At 40.8% G+C, this 27053-nt stretch overlaps 1 protein-coding gene across 2 annotated transcripts in view; it reads right to left on the reverse strand.

The window, feature by feature from the left end:
* PHKA2 (phosphorylase kinase regulatory subunit alpha 2) overlaps positions 1-27053 on the reverse strand; it is a gene marked incomplete at both ends in the record, with an annotated part of 90183 nt that overhangs the window by 24256 nt on the left and 38874 nt on the right. For both annotated transcript variants that reach the window (XM_080719606.1, XM_080719605.1), the window contains 11 exons: positions 1736-1912; positions 3356-3525; positions 8790-8868; positions 9119-9263; positions 10752-10861; positions 11867-12001; positions 14478-14556; positions 17263-17370; positions 22470-22565; positions 25804-25926; positions 26525-26578. In XM_080719606.1, coding sequence (XP_080575732.1) covers positions 1736-1912; positions 3356-3525; positions 8790-8868; positions 9119-9263; positions 10752-10861; positions 11867-12001; positions 14478-14556; positions 17263-17370; positions 22470-22565; positions 25804-25926; positions 26525-26578 — 1276 coding nt within the window. The remainder of the gene's footprint in view (positions 1-1735; positions 1913-3355; positions 3526-8789; positions 8869-9118; positions 9264-10751; positions 10862-11866; positions 12002-14477; positions 14557-17262; positions 17371-22469; positions 22566-25803; positions 25927-26524; positions 26579-27053) is intronic.

A 27053-nucleotide genomic window follows, 5' to 3' on the forward strand; every position in this document is an offset into this window, starting at 1 on the left:
GGCATGAGATCATACAATCCTGTGTTCAAATCTGAGCCTTCCCTCTTAGCACCTTTGTGTGGGCAAAATTGCTAAGCCTCACAAAGCCTCTGTGTCCTTGCTTATAGGATATGGAAAAGAACAGCTACCTCATATATATTACAGGGAGATTAATTGTTAATAGTGCATTGCAAAAGAGATTAAGCAGAGAACTGGAATTCAGCAAATGTTTAGAAAACACAGCAAGAGGTCAAGATAATCTGAAGAGATTGGATCATTTCTTCCCCGTGGCCATTCCTTCAGTACAACTTTCTGACTTCATGTAATGAGTTTAGTGAGTTTAATAAAAATAGACCTGATTAACAAGAAAAAAAAAAGAACAAGGAAAATGTCAGGAAGAAAATGAGTCAAAAAGTATTCAGAACATTAGAGGACTAAAATCCATAAGTTTCCAGATTGTAAAGCCCACCAAGTACCCAACACAACACATAAAAACAAATTGAGGCACATAACTAAAATTTCAGAACTGGGAAGCAGAAAAGATACTAAATTATTTCAAAGAGCAGAGCATTTTGTACCAGAAGGGTTAAACATCAGAAAGGTTTTAGATTTCTCAACAGCAACACTGGTTTGAAAAATAATTGACGATACATGCATGTATTCTTCTACCATCTTATATTCCATTAATATGTATGACTATAATGCACCAATAAAAAACTTAAAAATTCTGAAGTAAAATGTATTTTCAACCTACAATTCCATATCCGACCAAACTCTCAACTGGGTACAGAATATTTGTAGATATTTTCAGACATGTAGGGTCTCAACAGTGTTAGCCACCATGTGCTATTTCTTAGGTGCCCTCGATATCCTCCACCAGAATAAGGGAGTGAACTAGGAAAGAGGAAGAGCTGTGATACGGAAAACTGGCAAGCGAATATAGGAGACAAGTCAAGAAAGATCTCAGAATGTAGATCCCAAACATAGAGTGCTATAATTAGCATGCCCTCTTCCATTGCACTATTCCTCAAATGTATTGAAGCTATTCTAGAATATGCTCCACAAAAAATGGAATAAATCAAGAAAGAGGAACACAGTAGATTCAGGAAACAGGGAATACAATTAAAAAGATGAGCCACGGAAAGCTCCAGGATGACAGGTAGGTAACGAGCTTAGAGTGCAGTCTGTCCCCAAAGGAGCTCATGAATTGTAATAAAAGTAGTGGAATCAAGAGATTCACTGATATGATTGATCCTGTAGAAATGTATATATATTATGAGGCCATTGGAAGACATGGAAAGAAATCAAAGCAAATAAAGACTTTAGAAAACCAAAAAGCAAAGATGGTAATACTCATAATGCTCAGTTGGGAATAATATTTGCATATATACAATATAAATTATTAATATTGATGTAACTAATTTTCAATACAACTCCTTTGATAGGTTAAGGGAAGTGAACTAGAGGAGGAGCAATTTAAGATAGCTAAATCTTTACCCACATAACAGAAAGCCATTAGGCACCAAATCAAAATGACACATCAAAGGACAGTAGTATACATATATTATTTTAGAAATATGGATATAAATAAATGCAAGAAACAGCTAAAAGAGCTAAAAATGGTCACTTCTAAGTAAATGGATAAGGGAGGTTCATTTTGTTGTCTTTTAAGATTCTTTTGTTTTTAAATTATGTACATAAATTACTTTGATAAAAGAAGGTATTTTAACAGGCAGAAAAGAGTTTAAAAACATACATGGAATTTCAAAACCCTTTGCTTTTGCCATCACGGAAAGTATGTCCCGAGTGGAGTGGATGGCACTGAAAACATGGAGGTCTTCTTCTGTCTTTTTAGAAAGAGGGGGCAGATAGCACCTCATGGATGTACTTTGCAGAAGGTGGTTCATATACTGGTCAAGTTCATCTTGGCTTTCTATAATTAGACAAGCAAGAAAAAGAATTAGTGAAAAGAAGCTGTAGAAATATCCTAAATGCATAACAACAATGGTGTATAGGAGACAGCCCTGAGCAGATTCAGTGAAAGGCAGTATTTATTTATTCATTCATTCATTCATTTATTTATTTTACTGGGGCTTGAACCCAGGGGAATTCTACCTCTGAAATATGTATCCCAGCCCTATTTTGTTTTTAATTTTGAAACAGGGTCTCACTAAGTGTAGTAGGGCCTCGCTATAAGTTACTGAGGCTGGCAATGAACCTGTGATCCTCCTTTCTCAGCTTTCCAAGTACTCGGATATAAGTGTATGCCACCATACCTGGTAATAATGCAAAACAAAAAATTTAGATGTAGACCCTGAAGGATATAGATATCATGTTAGAGTGTATAAATTTACTGTTTGGAAAAACTTCTTCCCAGGAAAAGAAGACACGGGTCAAAATAATGTTTATGTAACACCATCCCAAGATGAGCTTTATAATATGTAAGACAACCAGAGGGACAGCAGCTAAGGTCTGGTTTTATTTTTAATTTTTCAATTCAAAAGCAAGTTAAGCCTTATGGAACTCTCAGCCCCTATTCCAATTATCATTTTAAAGTAAAAACAGGTCACTTTGACCCAAATCCTTTTCCAAATTGAGAAATGTTATATACATGGGGTTTCATCACTCAGTTCTAATCAAACCTAGATCCTCTACCATTCCTTTGAAAATTCAAACAATGTGTTTCTGTCTTCAGGATATATTCTGTGAGGGCCAGGGGTGTAGCTCAGTGGTAGAGTCCTTGTCTACCATGCTTAAAGGCCTAGGTTCTTCCCAGATTGTATTTTAGTTGAAATTGGTATGATAAATTATTCAAGGAGGAAATTAGAGCTGGCAATGCAAATGAATTCACAGGTGCCTTAGGTTCAATGGGCAAATGGTATGTATATGGGAGGGGTAGTGTGTGTATATTCCTCATGCCTGGATCCCTCTGGGTTTAAGAAAGCTCCACCTTTATCTGGAAACAGTGATGAATATCTGTAATCCCAGTATTTACAAGGCTGAAAAGGGAGGATCTTAGGCTCAAGGCCAGCCTCAGAAACTTTGCAAAACTCTCAGAAACTTAGTGAGACTCTTCTTCAAAATAAAATAAAAGGGCTGGGGGTATAGCTTAGAGGTAGAAAGCCTCAGGGTTCAATCTCTGGACACACACATACACATACACACACACACAGCACCCCACCTTTAGAGGTATCATTTGTAGTTTAGATTTCTAAGCTGGTATTTCATTCACTTTATGATATGAGCATTTAGAAGTCTTTTTGTTGTTGTTTCCTTTTGCCTTAATTACCAACTATTTTCTCTATTTGAGATTAAAGGCAATTTTTCATGGTGCCAAGGCTTAAATTATTTCAATGAACTACATTCCACTTCGTACCTTGATTACAGGAGTCTTCCATATATCCTCCCAGGTCTGAGTCACTGTCAGGACTGAAGCTCCCTTCGCTGGCATTATCGAACAGCTTCTCATCACAGTCTGGATCCAGGAAGGTCAGATACGTGTAGAATGACGTGGTAAGAAATTCTGACAGGTTCCCTAATTTTACTCTGCCAAGAAGATACTATGTTAGAGATATGGGTGGTGTGAGGACAAACTTCCACTGTGAATCATCTTGGGACTTTCCAACAACCAGGTGATGCTTCTGTCAGAAGCAATACATTTATTACTCAGCAGATCACCCCATATAATTAGTAAGCCAAGAAATTAAAACATTAATAGAAAGTAGAAAGTGAAAGCAGCTAGCATATTAAAAGCCAAAATAGGTCAATTTTTTACTCTAAACTCAACACAAATACAAATGTATTTTTTTTATTGAACCAACCAAACATTTTACAAAGTAAATTGAGCAAATCACTTTTAATCAGAATCAACCTGTGGTTGTCCCCCTAAAACAAATGGACCAGAAGCAATGATTCTCCTGGTCATACAGGCTAGGGAGTAGCAATGAAAAAGGAACAGCTCAGAGCTAAACTTCTCTCTCAAAGGAATCTGATGTCCCCCTCATCCCCAGACTAGAGTAGGTGGCCTGAGTGGCCCTATTCCATTAGGCTGGGAAAATTTCCACTGAAAACCAAGAGCTGGGTTTGACTACAAAGGCAGCAGCCCCCAAGTTCTGTGGGCCAGTCCCCAGATGCTGGGGGTATAGGGAATTTCTACTCTACTGGAGCATTTTTACAATGTCACACCCAGAAGCAGAGAATGTGAGCCCACCCTCCAAGTCACCCGCATCAAATTAGGACTCAAATAATTGTCAGAAAGTGAGAACCCATGTAAAGAGTTTTTGTAAATTTGAATTAAACTTCCTTCATGAAATTTAGTACTAATATTGCTATTGGGTACACATATGTATGTAAATGTATTGAAATTACATACACATATGTATGTAAATGAAATGAATTGGATGGAGGGCTACAGACCAAACTTGAATAGTAGCCTGTAAAGAGTGGAGAAGGAAAGGGAATTAGTATGGGAGATGAGGTGAAGAGGGAAGGACTTCAGCTTTTTATATGGACATCTACTTCTCTATCCACTTCTTGTAAAGACTATAAATACATATATAAAGATATTGGATAATGCTGGATTGTGGCATACTAATATCTTATTTTTTGCACTTTTCTGTATTTTTAAATTTTCTCAAAATTAACAAGAGCCTGAATAAAGAGGGGAACTCTGTACCTGTAGAAATCAGTATAAATGAATAAATTCCCAATCAAATACTTAAACCTTTTTATAGAAAATCTTTCTAAAATTTTATAGAGTAGACGAATTTGCTTTCTACATAATATGAAATGATCTAACTTATTAAAAATTAAAATGGCAGTATAGGAAAGGAGTAAATAGGAGTAGGGAATAGAACTGGATTAACAGGTACTTGAGTATTCCTGGGTAAATGGGCTACAGATAGCCTCGAAATGAAAGGCCTGCCCTTGACTGAAAAAAAAACCTTTTCCTTGGAGGGCCAAGGGGTCAGCTCTATGGAATATTTTGTTTTCCCAGGGCTTGGGGAAGGGTAGGAGGTAGTCTAGAGCAAAGAGTAGAGTGGCAAGTTTTTCTCTGAGGAAGATTAAGAGTCAGATTTACTAGGATAAAGAGAGCTTAAAGGTGAAAAGGCAGTCACTTTAAAAGCTGTTGGGCTTGGATGAGGTAGAATATGTCTATAATCCCAGTACTTAGGAGGCTGAGACAGAACTGCAGGTTCAAAAACAGCCTCCATAATTTAGCAAGACTCTCAGAAACCTAGTGAGACCCTATTTCAAAACAATAAATAAAAAGGGCTGGACATATAGCTCTGAGATAGAATGCGTGTGTGTGTGTGTGTGTGTGTGTGTGTGTGTGTGTGTGTGTCTGGATTGAACCCAGGAGCATTCTACATTGATCTATAACCCAGACCTTTTTTATTTGAAACAGGCTTTTTTTGCTAGGTTGCTGAGAGTCTTGCTACGTTGTTAATCCTGGCCTTGAACCTGCTATCCTACTGTCTCAGCCTCCCATGTACATATTATTTTCACTAGAGACATGAAACTATTAGAATTCTACTTCAAGGAAGTTCTAAGAATAAATTGGAAACAGTTTATGTGGATTGGTTTCACTGACCCAGTCAGCTGTGTAGGTTCAAGGCTATTCTCAGTGATTTCATAAGACCCTCAGAAATTGAGCAAGACCCTGTTTCAAAGTAAAAACTAAAAGTTCTGTGAGTATAGCTCAAAGGTAGACTGCCCCTAGGTTCAATCTCTAGTACAAAAAAAATGTTGTTGGTAGCAAGTGACCCCAGGTAGTACAGGATTTGGAGTCCAGCTGAAAGGTGAGTTTACCTTTTAAAAATCCTCAGACCTAGAGGGAAAGCTAGAATGGGATTCAATTATCATGAGTTGATAAGGGGGCTGGGGATATAGCTCAGTACATGCATTGAATTCTAGCATGCAGTGGACGCTGATTCTAGCCCTAGCAGTACAAAACAAAACTTAGTAGGAAAGGTAACTGAGGGGGCTAGGCATTCTAGTTTCTTCTACAGTTCTCTTCACAGAGCTCTATGAACAGGAGACTGGCCCAGGGCTGAGAGCCTTGTTCAGTATTCACAGGGCTGCTACACCTATTCGTCTTGTGCCTGGGGTCTCTCAGTTCTTTGTCCACCAAATGAGAATCGGCCCACACCATAAAGATTAAATGAAACAACACAGAGAACACACTGCATGTGCTCAATTAACTTCAAACAATATTCTTTGTAAAACGATCAGATTTCAATAAAATAATTTACGTAGCCAAACGGTTCATTATAGGCCTATGTTTTTTCCTCTTGGCCATCGTGACACATACCAGGTGGAAACTTATCCAAAGTGGAGGCGAAATGTTCAGAACTGGGTGCAGATTGTAGTTGTGGCAGTAGCCCTGGAAATGTAAACAAGCAAAACACCAGGAGCAATTTTACTGACACTCCTGAGAGGGGCCAGAAGAAGCCTGCATGGAAAGCCACTTCCCATCTACAGCAAGACTCACAGCAAGCTCTGTGGGCACAGATGCCAACCTCAGGTGCTGCTGCAATGCCTGAGGCCAGCATTAGAAGTATAGCAATTGACCTTGAGGGCATCTTTCTAGATAAAAAGAGTCAGTCATATATAAAATACTGCACTATTCCACTCACATGATCTACCTACTTAAACTCAGAGGTACGCAAAATAGAAGCGTGGTTGCCAAGGGCCAGGGAGAGAAGAAATTGGCAGAGAGTTTCATTTTTGCAAGGTAAAAATGGTTCTGGGACTCTTACTACAATCTGAATGTACTTCATGCTACTGAACTGTACATGTAGAAATGTTTAGAATGGGAGTACTTTATATATTTTACCACAATTTTAAGAATGCAGCACAATTCACATAGCTAAATTATGGAATCAATGTAGTGTCAGTTAGCAGTTGAATGGATACGGATAATGTGGCACAAACACACAATGGAATTTTACTGTCATAAAGAAAAGAAAAACAAAATTATGTAATTTGCAGGAAAATGGATGAACTAGAGGATATTATGCAAAGTGAGATCAGGCATTCTCAGGAAGTCAAGGGTCATATGTTTCCTCTCATATGTGAAAGCTGAAGAGAAAATAGGAAACAAAAGGGACTTCAGATAAATAAAGAGACCAGTAGAAGGGGCTTGGGGGAGGGAGGTGGGGAGGGAAAAAGAGGATTTAAAAAAGGCAATAGTTCAAATAATGTTATGTTTTTATATGAAGGTATCACAATCTCACTAATATATATGGGGAGGGTGGAGTAGGGAGCAGGGTAGAATGCAGTGGGAAAACATACAATATTGTGTACATGTATGTTTATATCACTTTGAACCTCACTATGATAACTAGTTACTAAAGTATAAAGAAAATAACTGTGACTTTCCTGTGGTAACAGGAAACCTCTGGTTGGAAGATGCCAGAGAAGGGGCAATTTCAACTCCCAAATGCTCTGAGCAACTAAAATTCCATCAAGGACCCAGTGGAAATTCACCTACCCCCAAGCTGGGGAAAGCCTGCACAGTGACAATCTCGTGGGGGCTTTCTGGTCTTTCTCCAGGGATTTAGGGAGATGAGGGCATAGACACTAGAAAGAAACACTTTGCCTTGTTACCTCAGAGGTACAAAACAGGTAGGGGCTTCTATGGAGTGCCAGCTCCCTGTCAGTCAAGATGCTTGAGTGTAACACCTGGCTGGGTGTGGTGGCACACACCTATACTCTCCATATTTAGGAGGCTGAGACAGGAGGATCAAAAGTTCCAGTTCAGTGCTGTTAATTTAGCAAGATTTTTTCTAAATAAAAAAATTAAAAAATAGGAATGGAGGTATAGAGCAAAGGTCGAATGCCCCTCAGTTCAAGCCCCAGTACTACAAAAAATGAGTGACACCTGAAGTGTCATATTCCAGGCTTGCACACCCAAACAGTTCTCAGCCACTGAACCTAGGGTGGGAAGGCAGTGACCTACGCAGACCCAATCAGGTGCTCTGCTCCAGGGTCCCCAAGGAATTTGTCAAGTTCTATGAATTCCTGTTTTTGTTGTTGTTTTGTGGTACTGGGGATTGAACACAAGAGTGCCTGTTGTTTTATTTTGCAACTGGGTCTCACTAAGTTGCCCAAGCTGACCCTCAACTTGCAATCCTCCTTCCTCAGGCTCCTGAGTTGCTGGAATTACAGGGATTACAGGGGTGTACGACTGCAGCAGGCTCTGTGAATTATTCTTAAGGTGACAGCACGCTCCATTCAAGCATCCATTCAGCACCTGCTGAGCCTAGGCACTGGGTGTTTTCTTCCATGTCTTTTATTTATTTATTTATTTATTTATTTATTTATTTATTTATTTAATGGTGGTACAGGAGTTCCTGGAAACTCTTCTACCTCTGGGCTACACTTCCAGACCTATTTTTTATACTTTTTTATTTGGAAACAGGGTCTCTTAAGCCACTGCGGCTGGCTTCGAACTTGCACGATCCTCCTGTCTCCGCCTCCCAAGCGCGGGGATTACAAGCGCGCGCCACCACGCCCAGCTTCCATGTCTTTTAATACACATACACATAGAATGCCTTCAGAGAGATTGACATGTCCACCTCTCTATGTCTAAAGTTGCCTGGTGCATTGAAAAAGCTTAACAGACACCGACTAAATGCTGTTTAGTACTGATTCAAGTTTCACATGGAAGATGGGATTAGTAAATTTTAATTTTCTTCTTACTTTAAAGTGCCATGCTTCTGGGTTCAACAGTTGGTAAGACTGTATCAGAGCAGTAAAGACTCTAAGGAAGGCCAATGTTTCTCATATTAAAAATAATAAATTACCTAGCTCCTCCGAAATATCCATCCTCTAGTTTTCTAATTGTAGAAAGAACTGCAGAATGAATGTCTGAACCATCATTTGCTAAGGGAAAAAAAGTGATGAATGAGTTTATTTAATCTGGGAATATTTTTTTTAGCTATGCACTGAAATGTTTTCATCAGTACAATCTAATTAAAATCCTTATGGCACAGAAGACTCCCAAGATAAGAAAACATACTGCTATGAACCCCTTCAGGACTCAGCTCTGTCCTTGGGAGCTGTTCTAAACATTTGGAAAAGGGCCCAAACCACCCTGGGATATAACCCAGCCAGATGGCACTCAGGAAGTTACTGAGCATGGTGTGTGTGACGGGGAAGGTGAGCGTGGGTCTGCCCGTCATCCGCCAGCAGGTGCACAAGTAGGCCAGCTCGATTCTCAGCATCTCCACCATCATCTCGTTGTCCAGGGCCAGGTAGAAATGATGCTGGTCAGTGAACTGAAAGTCAGGACAGCCAGGTAAAGAGCCACCCTTCATTTGTCATCACAAACTACTAGTTGTCACCTGGGACAGCACTAATCCTAGAGTTTTGTTGCCAGGGAAGATGCTCAGTGCTTGTATTAATTGCCTGATCATGGGGTCATTCTCCTTGAGATAGGAGCCATGACTACATCATTGGAAAGGCAAACGTGTGCTGCTGGGTGTATGTTTTCAGCTTCTCAAATATGGTTTTTAAGTGCCTTGCCCAACACCACTGTGTCTGAGACAAATTGAGAGCCCCTTAATTCCTATTCCTTCAGAGATAACTAGCTTCGGAGATATTTTCCAAGTGAAGGCCCTGAGAGTAACTGAGAAGTGTATGTCAGGTTAGTGTCAACTAAAGGCACTGTAGCCTGGTGTCACTGAAAATCAAATTGTTCTTCTGGCCTCTGGACTAGTGCATACTCAGCTCTGGACTTCCATTTAGTATTAATGGAAAAACTCTACCAGACTGCAGTGAACAGTATGGACTAGGATAAAAAAGAACAGTGTGGGGCTACTGACTTAAGACCTCACAGCCAAGTCATGTACCCAGGTAGGCGGTGGCCATGCTATGACCCACACTGACAAAATGACACCACTGGTCTTTCTAGTAGTACAAAAGTTGAAAAAACTTTTTTCAGTGCTTGTATTAATTGCCTGATCATGGGGTCATTCTCCTTGAGATAGGAGCCATGACTACATCATTGGAAAGGCAAACGTGTGCTGCTGGATGTATGTTTTCAGCTTCTCAAATATGGTTGAAAAAAGTTGAAAAAAGTCTGGTAAGTGTTTACATGGGCTAGCTTTTTATTTTTGTTGTTGATATTTGTGAAGGGTACTGGGGCTTGATCCCAGGGATACTCTACCTCTTAGTTATACCCCCATCCCTTTTAATACTTATTTTGAAACAGGGTCTCACTAAGTTACTCAGGCTAGTTTCAAACCTAAAATCCTCCTTTCTCAGCTTCCCAAGTATTAGGATTATAAATGTGAGCCAAAATGTCTGGCTTGAGTTAGTTTCCTTTGGAAACAAAAGCACTGAAGATAAGTTCCAAAATCAGTACATTCAGTGGCCAAAAAAGAAGTTGATACCCATAAGTCAGACTGGCTGTGTATCACACAGAGGGTCTGAAGACAACTTCCACAAGGGTTAGGGACTATTAAGATGAGGAGCACAAAGGCTGAGAGTGAGCTGATTGGTCACTAACAAATTTGTAAAGCAGTGTGAATTTCACTAATATTCTTGATGGAAAATTATAGCACACTATGTCTGATTTAACCCACATGTATTGAGTTCCTACTATGCACAAGGAGTTGTACAATACTTTATGTCATTTCCTTTGTCTCCATATGAACTTATGCATGCAGAACTCTTCCGTATTCAAAGTACACAAGCTTATCAGACAGAAAAGAAAATTTAGTAAAATGATACTGCTTGGTTTGCCACTGGCCTGCTCTTCTCACCTGAGGTGTAAAAGTAAAGATTTGGTTTCTAATCACATAAAGTTTGGAGGTTCCAAGGACACCAATGTGACGATATGGTCGCCCACTCAACTTCATATTCTTATTCCGTCCTATTTGAAAAAAATGACACTAGAGTTAGAGGACACACAGTAAACAACTAATTCCAGTGATTTAAGGTAAGGTTGAGCTGATTTTTATGTTAGATAACCCACTGTGTGTATGTGTGTGCATGCACATGTGCGTGCACACAATGCTGGGGATCAAACCCAGGACCTCACACAAACTGGGCAAACACTCTACCACTGAGCTACATGTGCAATCTTAGGAGTTTTTTTTCCTGATACTACTGTCTCTCTTTAAAATTGAATGTATAAACAAATCCCACTCCCCTTTATGTATGTATGTATGTATGTATGTATGTATGTATATATACACACAGCACTGGTTTGATGAGGATGGACTAAAAGTATTAAAAGGACTATATTTGCTGTTTCTTTTCTTCTCATCTTCACTTTCCTCCCCTTCAACTATTCTAGTGATCTTCTATTCATATGTGAAGGTCTTGGTACCTATTTTACTAACATGTATGAGGAAGAATGAAGGGGGTAATGGGGAGGGATATAGAGGGAAACACACTGAGTGATATGTGCATACATTAATCTATCACTTTGAATCTCATTGTGATGTATAATTACAATGTACCAACAAAATTATAAAAATAAAATGTTATTAATGTTGACTTTATTTAGTATTCAGCCATAAAAGTAAAGTCAGATTCTAGAAATGTAAAGAGAACCTCATTTCATTTGAGTCAGTAAATGAGCATTTTCTGATACCACAGATAAAATTAAGACATTAATGTCCCTTAACTGACTTTTCAAAAGGGGCTGCTTATTTTATGACAGATCTGCCAAATGGTCCTATGGTGGTACTGGCCAACTGGGCTGAGGAGAACCTGCTTGTTTGTCCATTCTTCTTCATATTGAAGCAGTGGCACTACCTGCTCAGTGCTTTGCCCAGTTCTTCAGAATTCACATATATCATAGCTTCCCTCAGACCCTCAACCTAGAAGTGAGAATCTCCCTCACCAATGTGCCATATCTCCCCCAACGTACCAAGTTTGGCATACACATGACTAAGAATTCGGCCTGGCTGGACTCGAATTGGATGGATGTCAGCAATGCTCTGGACGTTTATCCCATGTTTCCTCAACAGTTCCTTAATGTAACTGTTTTCTGCCAGAACAGTGACTGTGAACAAGAACACAGAATGGCCATCAGGTTGTGCCTTGGGTCTCTGCACACTGCCGTGTAGTTAGTTTATTGCCCTCGCCTCTTCTGCCCCATGATAAGTACATTACCAAAGCTTTCCACAGCCCAATTGGTTTGAGAAATGGTGGTGCTGGTTCTGCTGCCCTTCCTGATTCTCTCTGTCCTTACCATCCCTCTACACCCATTATACATATTTATCAAGTGCCCTTAATGTGCTAGAGTCAAAGAGACTTCTAAAAAATGTCTTCTATAGGTCCCATACCAAATTACCCTTTTAAAAATGTCTTGCATCTCCTGGGTCTACATTTATTCTAAACCTGTCTTGTATCCTTTCCATATTGGATCAGGAGTGGAAACAGCTTCATTAGGAGATGCCAGGATAAACTTGTGCCCCGGATCCCAAAGGGCAGAGAAAATAAGAGCAACACGGCAGAGTCTGCCCACAGGATACACTAAGAGGGAGAGAGGAAAGAGGGAGGGGACACCTTTCCCTCCAGGAAAAGGAAAGTGGGCCTGCTAATTAGGATGCTAGTAGAAGTAGGGCATTCTGGCTCACCTAGAACTACAGGATAGAACACCAAGTATGGGAAAGAGCCCTTCAGAGCTAGTAGGTGGGTAAGGCTGGGCACCAGGCTCTTCTGTATTTAGGGAGCTCCAAGTACCTGGGACCTCAGGGCTATGGGTAAACAGACCTTCACTTGGGGCCACACCAGGGATCAGCTGTACTACACTTGCTGTATTACTAGGACTGCTGGCCTGTATGAAAAGCAGCAGTGCTTTGACAAAGGGAAGGAGTCTGGGGAAAGGACTGAAAAAAGGCATTACAGACATAGAGAGGGTGGCTGATGCTCTGTCCAGCTGCAGCAGAGCTTTCTGGGAACTGAGTGGGTGCTCAGGCAGAAAAAGAACAGCTTGGCTAATATTAAAGTGCCCTCCGAGTCTGACCATTGTATCTGTGGGTTGGAGGGGGCTGTATAGTCAGTCTGTCTGTGTGTCTATCTATGTATCTATGTCTGAAAATTGAATGGCACCTCCTCACATTTACATAGTCCTTGATACTTTTTAAAGTATTTTTTGTAGTATTTGGGGATTGAACCCAGGGGTGTTCTATCTCTGGTCTATACTCCCAGACCCTTATTATTTTTTTATTTAAAAATAGCATCTAAGTATCTTAAAAGTATAAAAATACTTTCAAAAGTATTTTAATATCCACAATTCATCTGATCTCCACAATAGGCCACTGAGAGAAGCTTGGCATGATTATGTGGCCAGTTATAGCTGAATTCTAATCCCTCAGGTCCCAGCAAATGGGGATATTAGCCATGCAGGGCTAACTAGGGGCTTCTCTAACATCCATCCCTTCTAAGGCTTCCGATAACATGTAGAAAATTTAACAGTGCACTTGCAGGGGTCCAGCTTGCAACTGGCACTAGTAATAACTCATAAATTATTAGTTACCATTCTTTTTACTCATACAAGATGGGATATAAGCCAGGTATCCACATTTTTCAAAGACACACAGAGGCCACTCTGCAGGAGTGACTCCTTCAAAAGCAGTGGCTTCTGACTGAGACCTGCAAGCCTCATGATCTCATACCGCCGAATGTGGGTAAGTTTCTGAAACTGCATTTTTCTTAATCCATGCCAGAGCCTCTGATAATTTTCTACTCTGTTCTGTTCTATTACATTTTAAAAATGCTGGTCAGTACCCATCAACCTGTCCCAGCCTGCAGTTGGGAAAGTAGTCTTGCAGATTTAAGGGACTAATCAGCAGGACAAGCTCTGGGTAAGCACAGGGACCATGCTGAGCAGCTGGGTCAGTCCACCTGGAAGTCACACCTCCAGCTTCAGTTGCAGGCCCTTGTTAACTCCTAAGCCTCAACTTTAAGATGGGGATAACACTGCACTACCGGCCTCTTTGCCCAGGGGCATCTCTGTGGTTCTGAAAACTACCTGGAGAGGGTGCAGGAGTCCTAACAAACTAGAGAATCAGCAGTGGATTAGGTAGAATCCCAGGGTGGCCTCCCACCTTTCTGGATAATGAGTGGGCTAGAGAGGAGGGATGGAATAGTGGGAGCAGGTAGAAGGGGGAAAGAAGTCAGAACTCCAAGGGAGGAACAAATGATCCTCACTTAGGTTCTGTGTTTTCACAAGAGGCTCTCCTTTTCAAAGTTACAGTTATGAAAAATTATCCTCAATGAAATCACATGTGCCTCAGTTGCAATCAAGGTTTATATCCAAGAAAACCATTGTTTGGTAGAAAGTAAATTTGTGGTTGGGAAGAATACTGTCACCTTTAGGAAGGACTGAGTTACTTAAGCTATCTCATAGAACTGCTATACTCTAAAGCATGTACATACACACACACCCTTTTTAAATTAAACCAGGGAATAATTTGAATAAAAAACAACATTTGTTTTACAAGTAGAGATGAATAGTAAACATACTCACAAACCTTGTACTACAACATCAGGTTTGACTGAAGTGGAAAATCTTCTATTTAAGGGATCAATTTCACCAGTGGCAAGGAATCCCTATGAAGAGAAGAGCAGTAACACTATGAAATATTTATTAACTAAAGTTTCACTTGACATGTAGGTTTCAAAGTGACATATTCTAGGATTTAAAACACTCACTGTTTTTTCTTTATGTTTTTTCAGGTCAATCACACTTCCTCTGAAACAGTATGCTGTTCAAACTGCCACCAACAAATATACTGCAAGTGTGCTATCTGGCTCTATAGGGCTAGTCAAATATATCCCTCCTTTGTTTTTTCCAGTACTGGGAATTCGACCCAGGGGTGCTATACCACCGAGCTATACCCTACCTCTTTTTGAGACAGGTCTCACTAAGTTACCCAAAACCCTACCTCTTTTTGAGACAGGTCTCACTAAGTTACCCAAACTAGCCTTGAACCTGTAATCCTTCTGGATCTGCCTCCCAATTTTCTGGAATTAAAGAAACATGCCAGTGTGACTGGATTATACCCCCATCTTGTTTTTGTGTGCAGCACTGGAAATTGAACCCAGTGGAATTCTAATTTGAAAAGGCATTCTCTGAGCTACAGCTTCAGCCCTTTTATTTTTATTTTGAAACAGGGTCTCACTAGGTTTCTGAGAGTTTCTCTAAATTGCTGAGACTAGTTTCGAACCTGTGATCCTCCTGTCTCAGTCTCCCGAGTACTGGGATTACAGGTGTATGACAAGATAGCTGGCTTATATCCCATCTTGTATGAGTAAAAAGAATGGTAACTAATAATTTATGAGTTATTACTAGTGCCAGTTGCAAGCTGGAGCCCTGCAAGTGCACTGTTAAATTTAGGTCTCCTAACAGGTAGGCTCTACCTTCATCACCATTTTATAAGTAGGGAAACTGCGGTAAAGGTGCCTGAGGGAAGTGACAGAGAGGCCTTGGCCCAGAGCTCACTATTTTGAACCTCAAAGGTTCTCCTAATCTCACCAAGAATGCTTGTAAAATATGCATTGCATCAAACTTTCTAGAATGAATCAGAGCTCCAAAAGAGGTCATCAAGGTGTGTTGGGAGCTCTGTAGAGGAAGCTGACCTAATGCTGGGCCTAAAGGAAGGCCGTTTACAGTGGAGAGATGAAAGCAGGAAGAAGAGTCAGTTATTTTCCATCTCACTGATAAATTAATTAGAACCAGAAGGTACAGATGAGGAAACTGAGGCCCAAGAGGTTAAGATGCCAGCCATAAACTACAGAGCTAGTCAGAGACAGGGCTGGCTTTCCCATAAAGATATACACATTTTTCCTACCAATGAAGATGGAAATGTACAACACAGGCCCTATTTTCAAGGACATGGCCATGAAACTGGGGAGACTAGACATATCCATGCTCCACCTCTGGCAACTAAAGCTCCCGAGGGTTTTTGCCACTGTGCTCTCTCTTTTAGTCTTTCACATACCAGGAAGCCAGTGACAATCTGAATCACTGCTGCCTCCCCCATTTCTAAAGCTGGTAGAACATGTGGCCGGGTCAGCCTCAGAGGCTCCCAGCCCCTCATCTTCCCCTGGCCCAAAGGCCCAGAACACTCAGCTAAAGTCACACTTAGGACTGGGGGATTCATTTTGAAGCTTTCAAAAGCATTTGCATTTTATAATAGAAACCTAGGAACAGATAAATATTTAATAACCTTTAGTAGCCTTTCTGCAGAGGTGGGGGATACTGGGGGTTGTCTGAGGGACCACCTGGGCCTGCTACCTCTGCCAGCAGAGAAATCAGAAGAGCGCTTCTGTTTCCTGTGCCTGGGCAGCTTCAACCATTTAGTAGTTTCCCAAATCCTCTATCTTCCAGGATTGATGTACTAATCCAGACTGAGAAGCCACCTGCTCCTACTGACCATCAAGTCAACCATAAGATCTACTAGCTACACCACTCCTAGGATCTTTCCAAAAGATTTAAACTTAGAATACTTTAGTGACACACACAAACCCATATTTTTCACAGCACAATTTATAATAGGCAAATTACGGAAGCCACTTAGGTGTCCATCAGCAGATGAATAGATGAAGAAAATGTGGCATATAAACACAAAGGAAGTTTTACTGAGCCATAAAGAACAAAATTATGTCATTTGCAGGAAAATGGATATAATTACATAATACTATGCTAAGTGAAATCAGCCAGACTCAAAAGGCCAAGGTTCATATGTTTTCTCTCATGTGTGGAAGCTAGAGAGAAAATAGACAACAAAAGGGACTTCAGATAAATGAGGAGAGAGACCAATAGAATTGTGGAAGGGGACTGGGAGAGGGTGGTGGAGAGGAGTAAATGAAGCTTGAGAAAGAAAACATTTCAAATAATGTTATATGTTTATATAAGGTTTCACTACCAATCTCACTAATATGCATGGGAAGAAATAAGCAGGGAGCAGGGTAGGAATAAGGAACAAAATATACCGAGTGCTGTATGCATGTATGAATGTATCACTTTGAATAGATACACACACACATGTGCGCTCACGCACGCGCGCGCGCACACACACACACACACACAGGTTCTAGTCATAGATGAGGAATGGTGTTTGCATGTGGCTGACTTGAATTGGCTTAATGTAAATATAGACACACAAGGCCAGAACTCAAGCCTGAGAACCAACACAGTGCAGCTGACCTTAAAGGCATGGTGCTGCATGAGACATTGACAGTCACTCTGTACAGGGATCCTTGTACCTCTACTCATATGGGTCTTCAGCCTGTGAAGCCACCAAATCCCCTTACCTCTGCCAACAGTGAGCTGAGGATGTACAAGGACTGACCCCAGAGATGGGGCAACTTCCCCAGAGGAACTCGATCCACCGTATGAGGGTTTTTGTACTCTTCATCTACCTGACAGACAGAGCAAAACCCAAAGTCAGAACAGCAGAAGATAAAAAGGCCAGTGACACCTTACACTGGAGAGGGTGTTAAAGACTTGAGAAATGGTCTTCATCCTCAAGAACAATTCTGTACAAATACCAAGATGCACAGAAAGGAAGGTGAAAAGACCCTCTCTCAGGGCTGCATGGTCATTACCAGCAGAGAGGGACCTGAATCTAGGCCAGGTCTCAGGCCACTGCTCGTCCTACAAGCACACTTGGGGGCTAGGTGCTGGAAGCCTGACCCGTCTTCTTCACACACAACTCTGGGTATAAAGAAATCCCACAATTCATGCTTATGTTTGGCTGAATTATGGGCAAGAGTGTGGAAACCAGCAGCATATAGCTGCAGCAGTACATGGCCAGATATCCAATCTAGTAGGGTTTCTTCTCTCTTGCCATTCCCACAGGTTTTTAAACTATGCCTATGTAAGAAAATTACCAGAAGGTGGCACTATTTATTGTTAGAAAGACAATTGTGCGGCTAGACTATGAACCCTCTATCAGAGCCTCAGAAAGTGGACTCCATTGGGAGCTTCTGTCTTCTCAAAATAAGTTCCGGTGCTCTTTTATATGAATGGTTCTGGCTACACATTATCAGTTAGTGTTTTTCTCTTTAAAACTCCACACTGCCCTTTGAGATCTTAGTTATTGCAACATTGGTTGTGTCTTTTTTCTCCAACAAGCATAGGTCAAAGGAAGTAGGAAACATTTCTCTTCGAAGGGAAAATCATGAAGGGAGTTATTCTCTGTGTGCGGATTAATCAATGATATTAATATGTCCAGTACAATTTAAAATATTTTCAGTGATAAAACAATTTGAAAAGTCTTAAGATTGAATACAATTAATATGTATCCTCAGCATTCTAAGTAGCTGAGATTACAGGTGCATGCCACCACACCCAGCTTACATGTTATTGATGTGATTGAGGAATCTTTGTCCTTGTCATCTGCAACTAATCAAATAGTGTAGAAAGAGATTCTCCAAAATGTCATAGTAGTTATTTCTGGTATATACATTAAGACTATCTGAAATATAAGCAATATTAAGAAAGACCACAACGATTTAGAATGAGAAATATCCAATGCGAAGAATAGAAAGCAAAGTATCTGGATCAAAAGAAAAGCTCCCTCTGCCTACTCATGGCCAGCTCCTGCCTCCACACGGTGTTCCTCTTCTCCTCTCCATTCTGGCCATTCTGAACTGTTTGCAGGACCATAAACACTTCACACCTTTGCTGCCACCACACCCGCACAGTCTCCATCTCAGGGCCTCGTTTTCCTGGTACCCACTAGCCTGCACTATTTTTGAGCCCGAGTCTCCAACCTTGTACCTAGCATGAACAGCTGCTCTCTACATATTTTTTGGAGATACTTTCATTAGTTCCCAGGTGTTCCAGGAGGGTCCCATGGCTAGTGGTGTCCTGTACAACCACAATACCTGAGGAAGTAAGTGAGGCTGATATCCAAGTTGCATGCCACCTTAGTAAGGGGCTTTTTCTAATTTGCACAAAGGTGCCATATGGGCGGGCCTGTGGTGAGCCTGTCTTCAGAAATCCTTCCCAGTGGTCTCTACAGGTAATTGATGTGGTATTAGAGATTGAACAAAGGGGTGCTCTACCACTGAGCTACAGCCCCAGCCCTTCTTGTGTTTTTTTGTTGTTGTTGTTTGTTTTTTTTATGCCAATTTTATATTTTATTTTATTTTTTAATTTTTATTGGTGCATTATATTCATACATCATATTGGGGTAAAAAACTTGTGTGTACAGACATGCACACATCACTGATTTAACCCCTACCCAATTCCCACCCCATTCCCTCTGCTTCCCTCCCTCCCTTGCTCGGCTTAGTGGTTGACTTTGATATGTTTAAGTACATTGTGTGTTTTAGATATTTTCCTTCCCCCCCCTCCTTTCTCCTCCTTTAGGTTGTCTTGTTTGCTCCTCCATAGGATTTTCTTTTTCATCTAGAGTTCCTCCTATGACCCAACTCTCCCTAACCCTCACATATTAGGGAAAGCATCTGATTTCTTATTTTGAGAAAGGTTCTCACTAAGTTGCTCAGACTGGCCTGGAACTTCCAATCCTCCTGCCTCAGCCTCCTGAGTAGCTAGAATTATAGGTATACATGCACCACCACAACTAGCTTACATATTATTGATGTAATTGAGAAACCTTTCCGACTGTCATCTGCAAGCAGCCCACACAAAATGCAGTCAAGGTAAAACAGTGTCCAAGATGGGGCCTAGCACACATACATAATTATGCTGAGTAAAGGAGGATGCTGTGATGACCAGTAAAAGTCAAAGGTCATTGGATATGAGAAGAGAGAGCTGCAGAGTAACCTTTTACAATGTGCAATAACCACTGTCCATTAGAAAGCAAAGTGTTGCTAGACAGGCTCAGTGGTGCACACCTGTTATCCAAGTACTTGGGAGACTCGGACAGGAGGAGGCTCACAGGTTTGAGGCCAGGCTCAGCAACTTAGCAAGATTCTCAGCAACTTGGTGAAATTCTATTTCAAAATAAAAAAAATAGAAAGGGCTGGGGGTAAAGTTCAGAGGCAAAATGCCTCTGTGTTTAAAACCTAGTACCACAAAGAAAAAGAAAGCAAAGTGTAGCCTAGATTCACTATGGCCACTACAATGTGCCTTTTGGTAGAACAGGGATGGTTATTCTCTACCATAAAATGGGTAATATATACCTGAGGAAGTTTATTTTACCTTTCTATGCTTCTAGACTCCAAATTATCTCCCATTACTAATTTGGTTTTTGCCAAATGCTTAGTACCTGAAAAGGAGCAACCTAAGCAGAGGATATAAACATGTCACTGCTAAAAATTGATCCAGTCTCCACCAGCCCTGCTCTCAACTACATCCAAAGCACAAATGTAAAATTAATATATTTACAGGAAATCTAGGTTTATATACTTAAGAGACAAATAGCCCCGGCAGGCTCCATAGCCTGACCTGTATAATGAGGGAAGACCAGTTCTTGTCTAAATTCTTGTTCATAACACTGGAACAAAATCAGTACTGAGAGAGCTTGGATGATGTGAGCTAGTCTGTTCATGCTGGGAAGGGGAGAACATCAAGATTCCAGAGCTCAGGGCCAAGGGTTGATGCTGATGAGGCTGAGTGAGACCATTGGAAGAACAAGCCACCTCAAAGGATCACCTAGTGAATGCAGTACGGGCCTAGCTATCTGGATGAGCTGTTAACAACATATAAAAATTTAAATGCACTTAGCAGTGAATATTCAACTTCTCACAGAAACTCAACTCCTTTCTGTGATTTTCTTCTTGGTTTAATTGGTTCAATTTTGTAGCATATAATAGTTGCTTTCAGATTAAATAAGGCCAACCAACAGCTGTGTGGATGCATGTTTGTATCCCATTGAGCCTCACTATGATGTATAATTGCAATGCACTAATAAAAGTATAAAAAAGAAAAAAGTTTAAAAATAAGGCTAAAACTCATACATGATGGTGCTTTTTTGCATTAAGGATTAAATCTTAGATTCCTTTAAAATGTATTTTCTATGTAAAAGTAAATGGAAGTCTACTATGCCATTGTTTTGGGAAGCCCAGTGAGGACATCCACTATGTAGGTATTTCTATTAGCAAAATATCTCAGCTATTAAAAGGCAGTATGGGCTTATGGGGAGTCCTAGACATGGAGTCTGTTCCCAGGGTGGAGTCCAGTGTTGTCTGAGCTCTGACAGGTTTTACAGCTTCTTTAAAAGCAAAATCCTTTAAATTCTTTACAGCAAATTCTTTAAAAGGCTGCTACCATGGCCATGGAATGTCAGTGGGGGAGCTGATTCAACCATATAACACCTAAACCCAAGTTTCTGCATGGAAGGCTTCTGTTGGTTGTAATCTCCTCAGGGTCATGTGGGGGAGATGTGGTTCCCTGAAGGCCTTTTATCCTGAAAACACAATTAATGAAGATTTGAAGGAACAGAAGAATCTGGGGGACAAATTGCCTTGAATGGAGAGTTTTTTCTTATAAACACAAGATTTTTACAGAAAACTCCTCCCGCTAAGATATACAGAGGTCCAACATGATCCAATATAGGAAGATGGATAGAAAAAACATCTTTGGACATCTGCTTTGAACTGGACAGTTTCTCCTGATGTAAAAATGACTTTTAACTAATGATTACTCAAATTTTAGCATGGGAGCCACTTGAAACAAAAGAGGAAATCCAAGCCGGGCGTGGTGGCGCACACTTGTAATTGCAGCCCTTGGGAGGCTGAGACAGGAGGATCACACAGGCTTGAAGCCAGCCTCAACTGCTTAGTGAGACTCTCAGCAACTTAGTAAGACCCTGTTTCCAAACAAGATATAAAAAATAGGTCTGGGAGTACAGCCCAGAGGTAGAAAGCCCCTGAGTTCCACCCCCAAGACCACACACGCACACACAAAAAGAGGAAATCCTAACTGGGTGTGGTGGCACATACTTGTAATAACAGCATTCGGGAGACTGAGACTGGAGGTTCCTGGTTCATGAACAGTCTCAGCTACTTAGTGAGGCCCTCCACAACATAGTGAGAAGCCTTTTTCAAAATAAAGAATAAATAAAAAATAGGGCTGGGGGTGTAACTCAGAGGTAGAATGCCCCTGGGTTCCATCCTCAGTACTGCCAGTAAAAAAAGAATAAAGAATAAAAAAATAGGGCAGGGGGTATAGCTTGGAGATAGAATGCCCCTGGGTTCCATCCCCAGACCAACATATATTAGTTTCTTCTACAGCAATATATAAGAACGTGGCACACAACAAACAGTTCTGTAGCATTTCTTCTTCTTGGGTTTGGGGAAGGGTAGGTATGCTCTAAAGGTCCTTAACTGCCACCTAGGAACACTTGTGGTCAAGTATGTTCCACATGTTTTCCCAAAGCCATAACTCCTTTTGATGGATGGGAATACTACTGACGGCTTTAGAAACCACATCTCCTGAAGAATGTGATTATCAGACCTAGAAGGGAGATGAAGGACACCCAAAGGCCAAGGACCAACTCACTCAGTTTTAGATGAGACGTGCAAAGGGCTTTGTGCCATCTAGTTACCTTGTCAGGCGGAACGGCATAGAGTTCAGGCATCAAACGGATTCCATTCTTGCCTCGGATTAATATTCCCTCCAGGGCTTCTCGGTACTCTTGGACCTGGAAAAGAGCCCCATCACCCTCAGTATAAAAGAGGTCTAGTGGTTAATGCTGTGTCAGCAGTGCAACTTAGAAAAACAGCTCACTTGGCAACAGAAAGATTAAAGTCAGACACAGGGCAAAGAAATGCAAAGATATGTTGGGCTGGAGGAGCACAGGAGGGACTCCTGCTGACAGTAAATATTCAGAGTCCCCAAACAACATTGCTTGTCTTCCCTTGACTGTCTCAGCTCAGCCACACTTGTCAAGTTTCTGGGGAAAGAGACAGAGCCACTTAACGCACAGTAGCTGTTTTTTCCTCAGAATTCCCATGGTACTCACATCATATACAAGACATCTTTCCCAGGCTGCCTTGACTCATTTAAATATTTGACTCTTCTCACATATTTAAATTTTGTCCCATCCACAAGATTATAAACTTCTTGGGGTGAAAGCCAAATCTCAGGCAATGCATTTCACTTCTGCCTAAAGGTAGTTTTCCACTTAAAACATTTATCATTAAAGAAATATTTACTACACAAATCTTATGTGAGAAAAAGAGAATATATATTTACTATAGTCCATAGGTACCAATTCTTAGGATGCACTGCTAAATAAAATAAAAGCTGGTGAAGCCAACATTTGCACTAATTTAAAAAGGCAGTGATAAAACCAATGCATTAAAAAATAAAAGGATCAAGCCATCTAATTATTTGTGTGTGTGTGGTACTGGGGTTGGAACCCAGGGGCTTTTGTACCTCCGGGCTATACTCTCAGACCTATTTTATACTTTATTTGGAAACAGGGTCTCACTAAGTTGTTGAGAGCCTCACTAAGTAGCTGAGGCTGGCTTTGAACCTGTGTGATCCTCCTGTCTCAGCCTCCCAAGTGCTGGGATTACAACTGTGCGTCACCACGTCCAGCTGCCACCTGATTATTGAACACATTTATTCTTTGAAAAGCTCAAATACCTTCCATGTCTCTTTTTTCTTTTAATTATAACTTTATAGATGGCAAAACAAAAATCACAATTGTGTCATTTTAAAATGTCAACAAGTAGAAGAGACAGTATGTTTCTTCCAACAAGTGAAATAGACATTTTAAAAAACAAGTAGAAGATTGAGTAAATTCTGTGAGGCTAACAAAACCAGATACCAAGTATAGTCTTTTTTGTCTCGTTAGCTTCTATTGTTTCCCTTGATAGTTATTAAGTCTATTCATAATTGAAATTCAAAGTCAATACTTTTGAGATCACTCAATACTAGGATAAAATGACAGAGGGCATAAAACCCAAGATAATCACTAGAGCTAAGAATAAGAATTAACAATGAGGGAACATTAACATTTCAAATTTACTGCCTTGAATTCCTGAGCTTTCAAAAGCTAAAATGCATCTGAGATTGCTCACCTTCCCACCCTCCAAACTCAACATGAAAAGAAAGTGTCTGAGTGGGCAGTCCTTCAGATAAGGGTCACAAGCACATATCTGTTCAGCTCAACACAGTGCCCAGTATCAAGCAGAAGCGAAGGAAATATGTCTTGAATAAATGAGTATTGCATTAACCAATACTTACTGAGCACTTACTATATACCAGGTATAGGGAATATATCAGTGAACTGAATTAAGACCACCCTGCCAGGCTCTTTTGACAAGAAAGTAAGAGATTACATCCAGTGCAACCCATACTGCTGGGGTGCTATAGGGTGTGTAAAAGGGACCCTTGACATTTCCTTTAGAGTCAGAGCAGGATTTTTGAAAGATGATAATGAGGCAAGTAAGGGAGAAAATCATTAGGGGGTAGAAAGAATGTCCTAGACATTTGAGAGGGGAAGTGAGAGCAAAGCCTGCTCCAAGGAGAGGGAGGTTTTCACTGTGTTGGTCACAGAATTCAAGGAAGGTAGTAAGCAACAAGAAGTCAGACAACAGTGGTGGAAACAGGGTCAAAGTGTATGGGATCTTACAGAACATATGAAGACCTTGCACTGCATTTTAAAACAGAGAACCACCTGAAGCTTTTATGCAAGGCAGTAACATATTCTAATTTGTGTTTTTTGTGTGTGTTCGTGTGTGGTACTGGGGTTCCTGGAAGCCCTTCTATCTCCGGGCTACCCTCTCAGACCCATTTTATATTTTTATTTGGAAACAGGGTCTCTTAAGCCAGCGCGGCTTCGAACCTGTGCGATCCTCCTGTCTCTGCCTCCCAAGCACGGGGATTACAAGTGATCGCCACCACACCCGGCCTAATTTGTTTTAATGAGATCACTCTGGCTTGAGTGTAAAGAATGGAAACAATGTGCACGCTTGTAATCCTAGCATTTGGGAGGCTGACACCTGAGGATTGCAGTTTGAGGACAGCCTCAGCTACTTAGCAAGGCCCTTTGCTACTCAGTGAGACCCTGTTTCAAGAAATAAAAAAGACTAAAAAATAGGGCTGGGGGTGTAGCTCAGAGGTAGAATGCCCCTGGGTTCCATCCCCAGTACCACACACACTCACACAAAAGAATGGAAACAATGGGGAAGAAGGGTGGAGGTTGAGAGACCAGTTAGGAGGCTGGTACATTAAGTAAATTGTTATTTGAGAGCACCTCTAAAGTAGATCCAACAATAGCAAAAACACTGGCTGATTTGGAAAGAAAAACAAAACCAGTATGGGACAGAGTGTAACCATGTCTCCTAGTTCCTATGGCCTTGTCTATGTCTACGCCCCTCACCTTGAATATGGGATGGCTCTTTAACCAACAGAAAGTGACACTTGGCCAGTTCTGGATCTAAGGCTTAAGAAAACTTGGCAGCCTATACTTTTACATTCTGGGAGGAAGACAATCATTAGTAAAAAGCCTACTGGCCCAGAGACTCCAGTGCTGTGAGAAGCCCAAGCTAGCCATTTTGAGAAAAACCAAGGCCTCCACCAACCTACCAGATGAGCTCAGAATATCAGTTGATGGCCAGCATCAACTCACCAGGCATGTGAGTGAGGCCATCTTGGAAGTGGATTCTTCAGCCCCAAAGAACCATTCTAGCTGATACCAGGAGAAGCAGAGCCAATCTGTCCCTCGTGGACCCTGCCCAAGTTGCAGAATCATGAGGAAATAATTAAGAGTTGCTGCTCAATTAAGTAAGTTTGGGGAAAGTTTGTTAAGATAACTGATAATCGAAACAATGACCTAAATTCTTGCATAACCCTAATTCCTACTAATGATCAGCATTCCAGGGGGATGAAAGGGATTATCATCAGAGCAACACCTGGCATTCTCTCACCTGAACAGCATCACCAGTGAAGATCCCATCTATGATAAAATAAGTCCAGAACACAGGCCACTCACATTCAATGTTTTCAAAAAGCTTAAGTTCAGCAGGGTCATAATGCAATCGGCTTGGATCCTAGAATCAAATATGTAAAACATCTTACAGATGATGCCAGATTACATACACAATACCATTGTGCCTTACTGGTTGCCTAGCTTGCCTGATTCAGTGACGTTTTCAAGGTGATATGATTAGGAATCTACTATAATGAGGAGATGCTATTTTGGATAGTTTTCCATGGTAAAATTTTAGAAAGTAAATTAGAAACACATAGGACTACTCTTTGATGGTTTGTTAAACTAAAGCATTCTATCTCTCTAACAAATAAATAGCAATGTGCCTATCACAATGGTTGGCAGACAATGTTTTGTTTATATCATATTACCCACGGTGGCAAAGAAACCCAAGTCGAAGGCCTTGGATGACCATTAAAATAAACTATGCAAGCCACAGAACTTTCGTCCTTGTCTACAAGCTGGCTTGAAACTACTTTGCTGTCCTCCTGATGATTTTACTATTCTACCATCTAACTCCAGCCTTGCTGACTCCAAAATTAATACTTTCCTTTCCTATATTCCAACATATAATTATAATCAATAGAGAGAGAAAAGCACACTGGCAACTTAGATATGAAGCAGTTAAGGAACCATAAGAAACAATATTTAAATACAACCTCTCTCGGGGTTTTGTAACCATCTCGAAGGAAGCGACAGCATCCGTAACGCCCCTAGTAAGGCAAAGAAATAAGGCACATTTGATGAAATCAGAATAATCTCTTTGCTTTTTTATTTCATTTCAAGTCAGACCTTCATCCTCTCACCCACAAATCTTTTCATAATGAAACCTGAACCAAGTACTCTTCGGTATTAAGTGTGTGTGTTGGGGGGTGTCAGGAATGAACCCAGGTGAATTCTACAACTAAGTTGCACACCCAGCCCTTTTTATTTTTTTTATTTTGAAGCAGGGTCTCACTAAATTGCTAAGGGTCTTACTAAATTGCTGAGGCTGGCCTTGAGCTTGCAATCCTCCTGTCTCAGCCTACCAAGTGGAATCATAGGCGTGCTCCACTGCGCCTGGCTTAAAAGTTATTTTCTAAATAATAAGGTAAATTTGGGCTTGCTCAGTACTTAAAAAGGAATGCCAAAACATTCCATTGGTGCATCTGGGCTGTGATAGTAACTATGAATTCAGTTAATGACCAC

Source organism: Muscardinus avellanarius (genome assembly GCF_963383645.1).
Source record: "Muscardinus avellanarius genome assembly, chromosome: X".
Classification (NCBI taxonomy): domain Eukaryota; kingdom Metazoa; phylum Chordata; class Mammalia; order Rodentia; family Gliridae; genus Muscardinus; species Muscardinus avellanarius.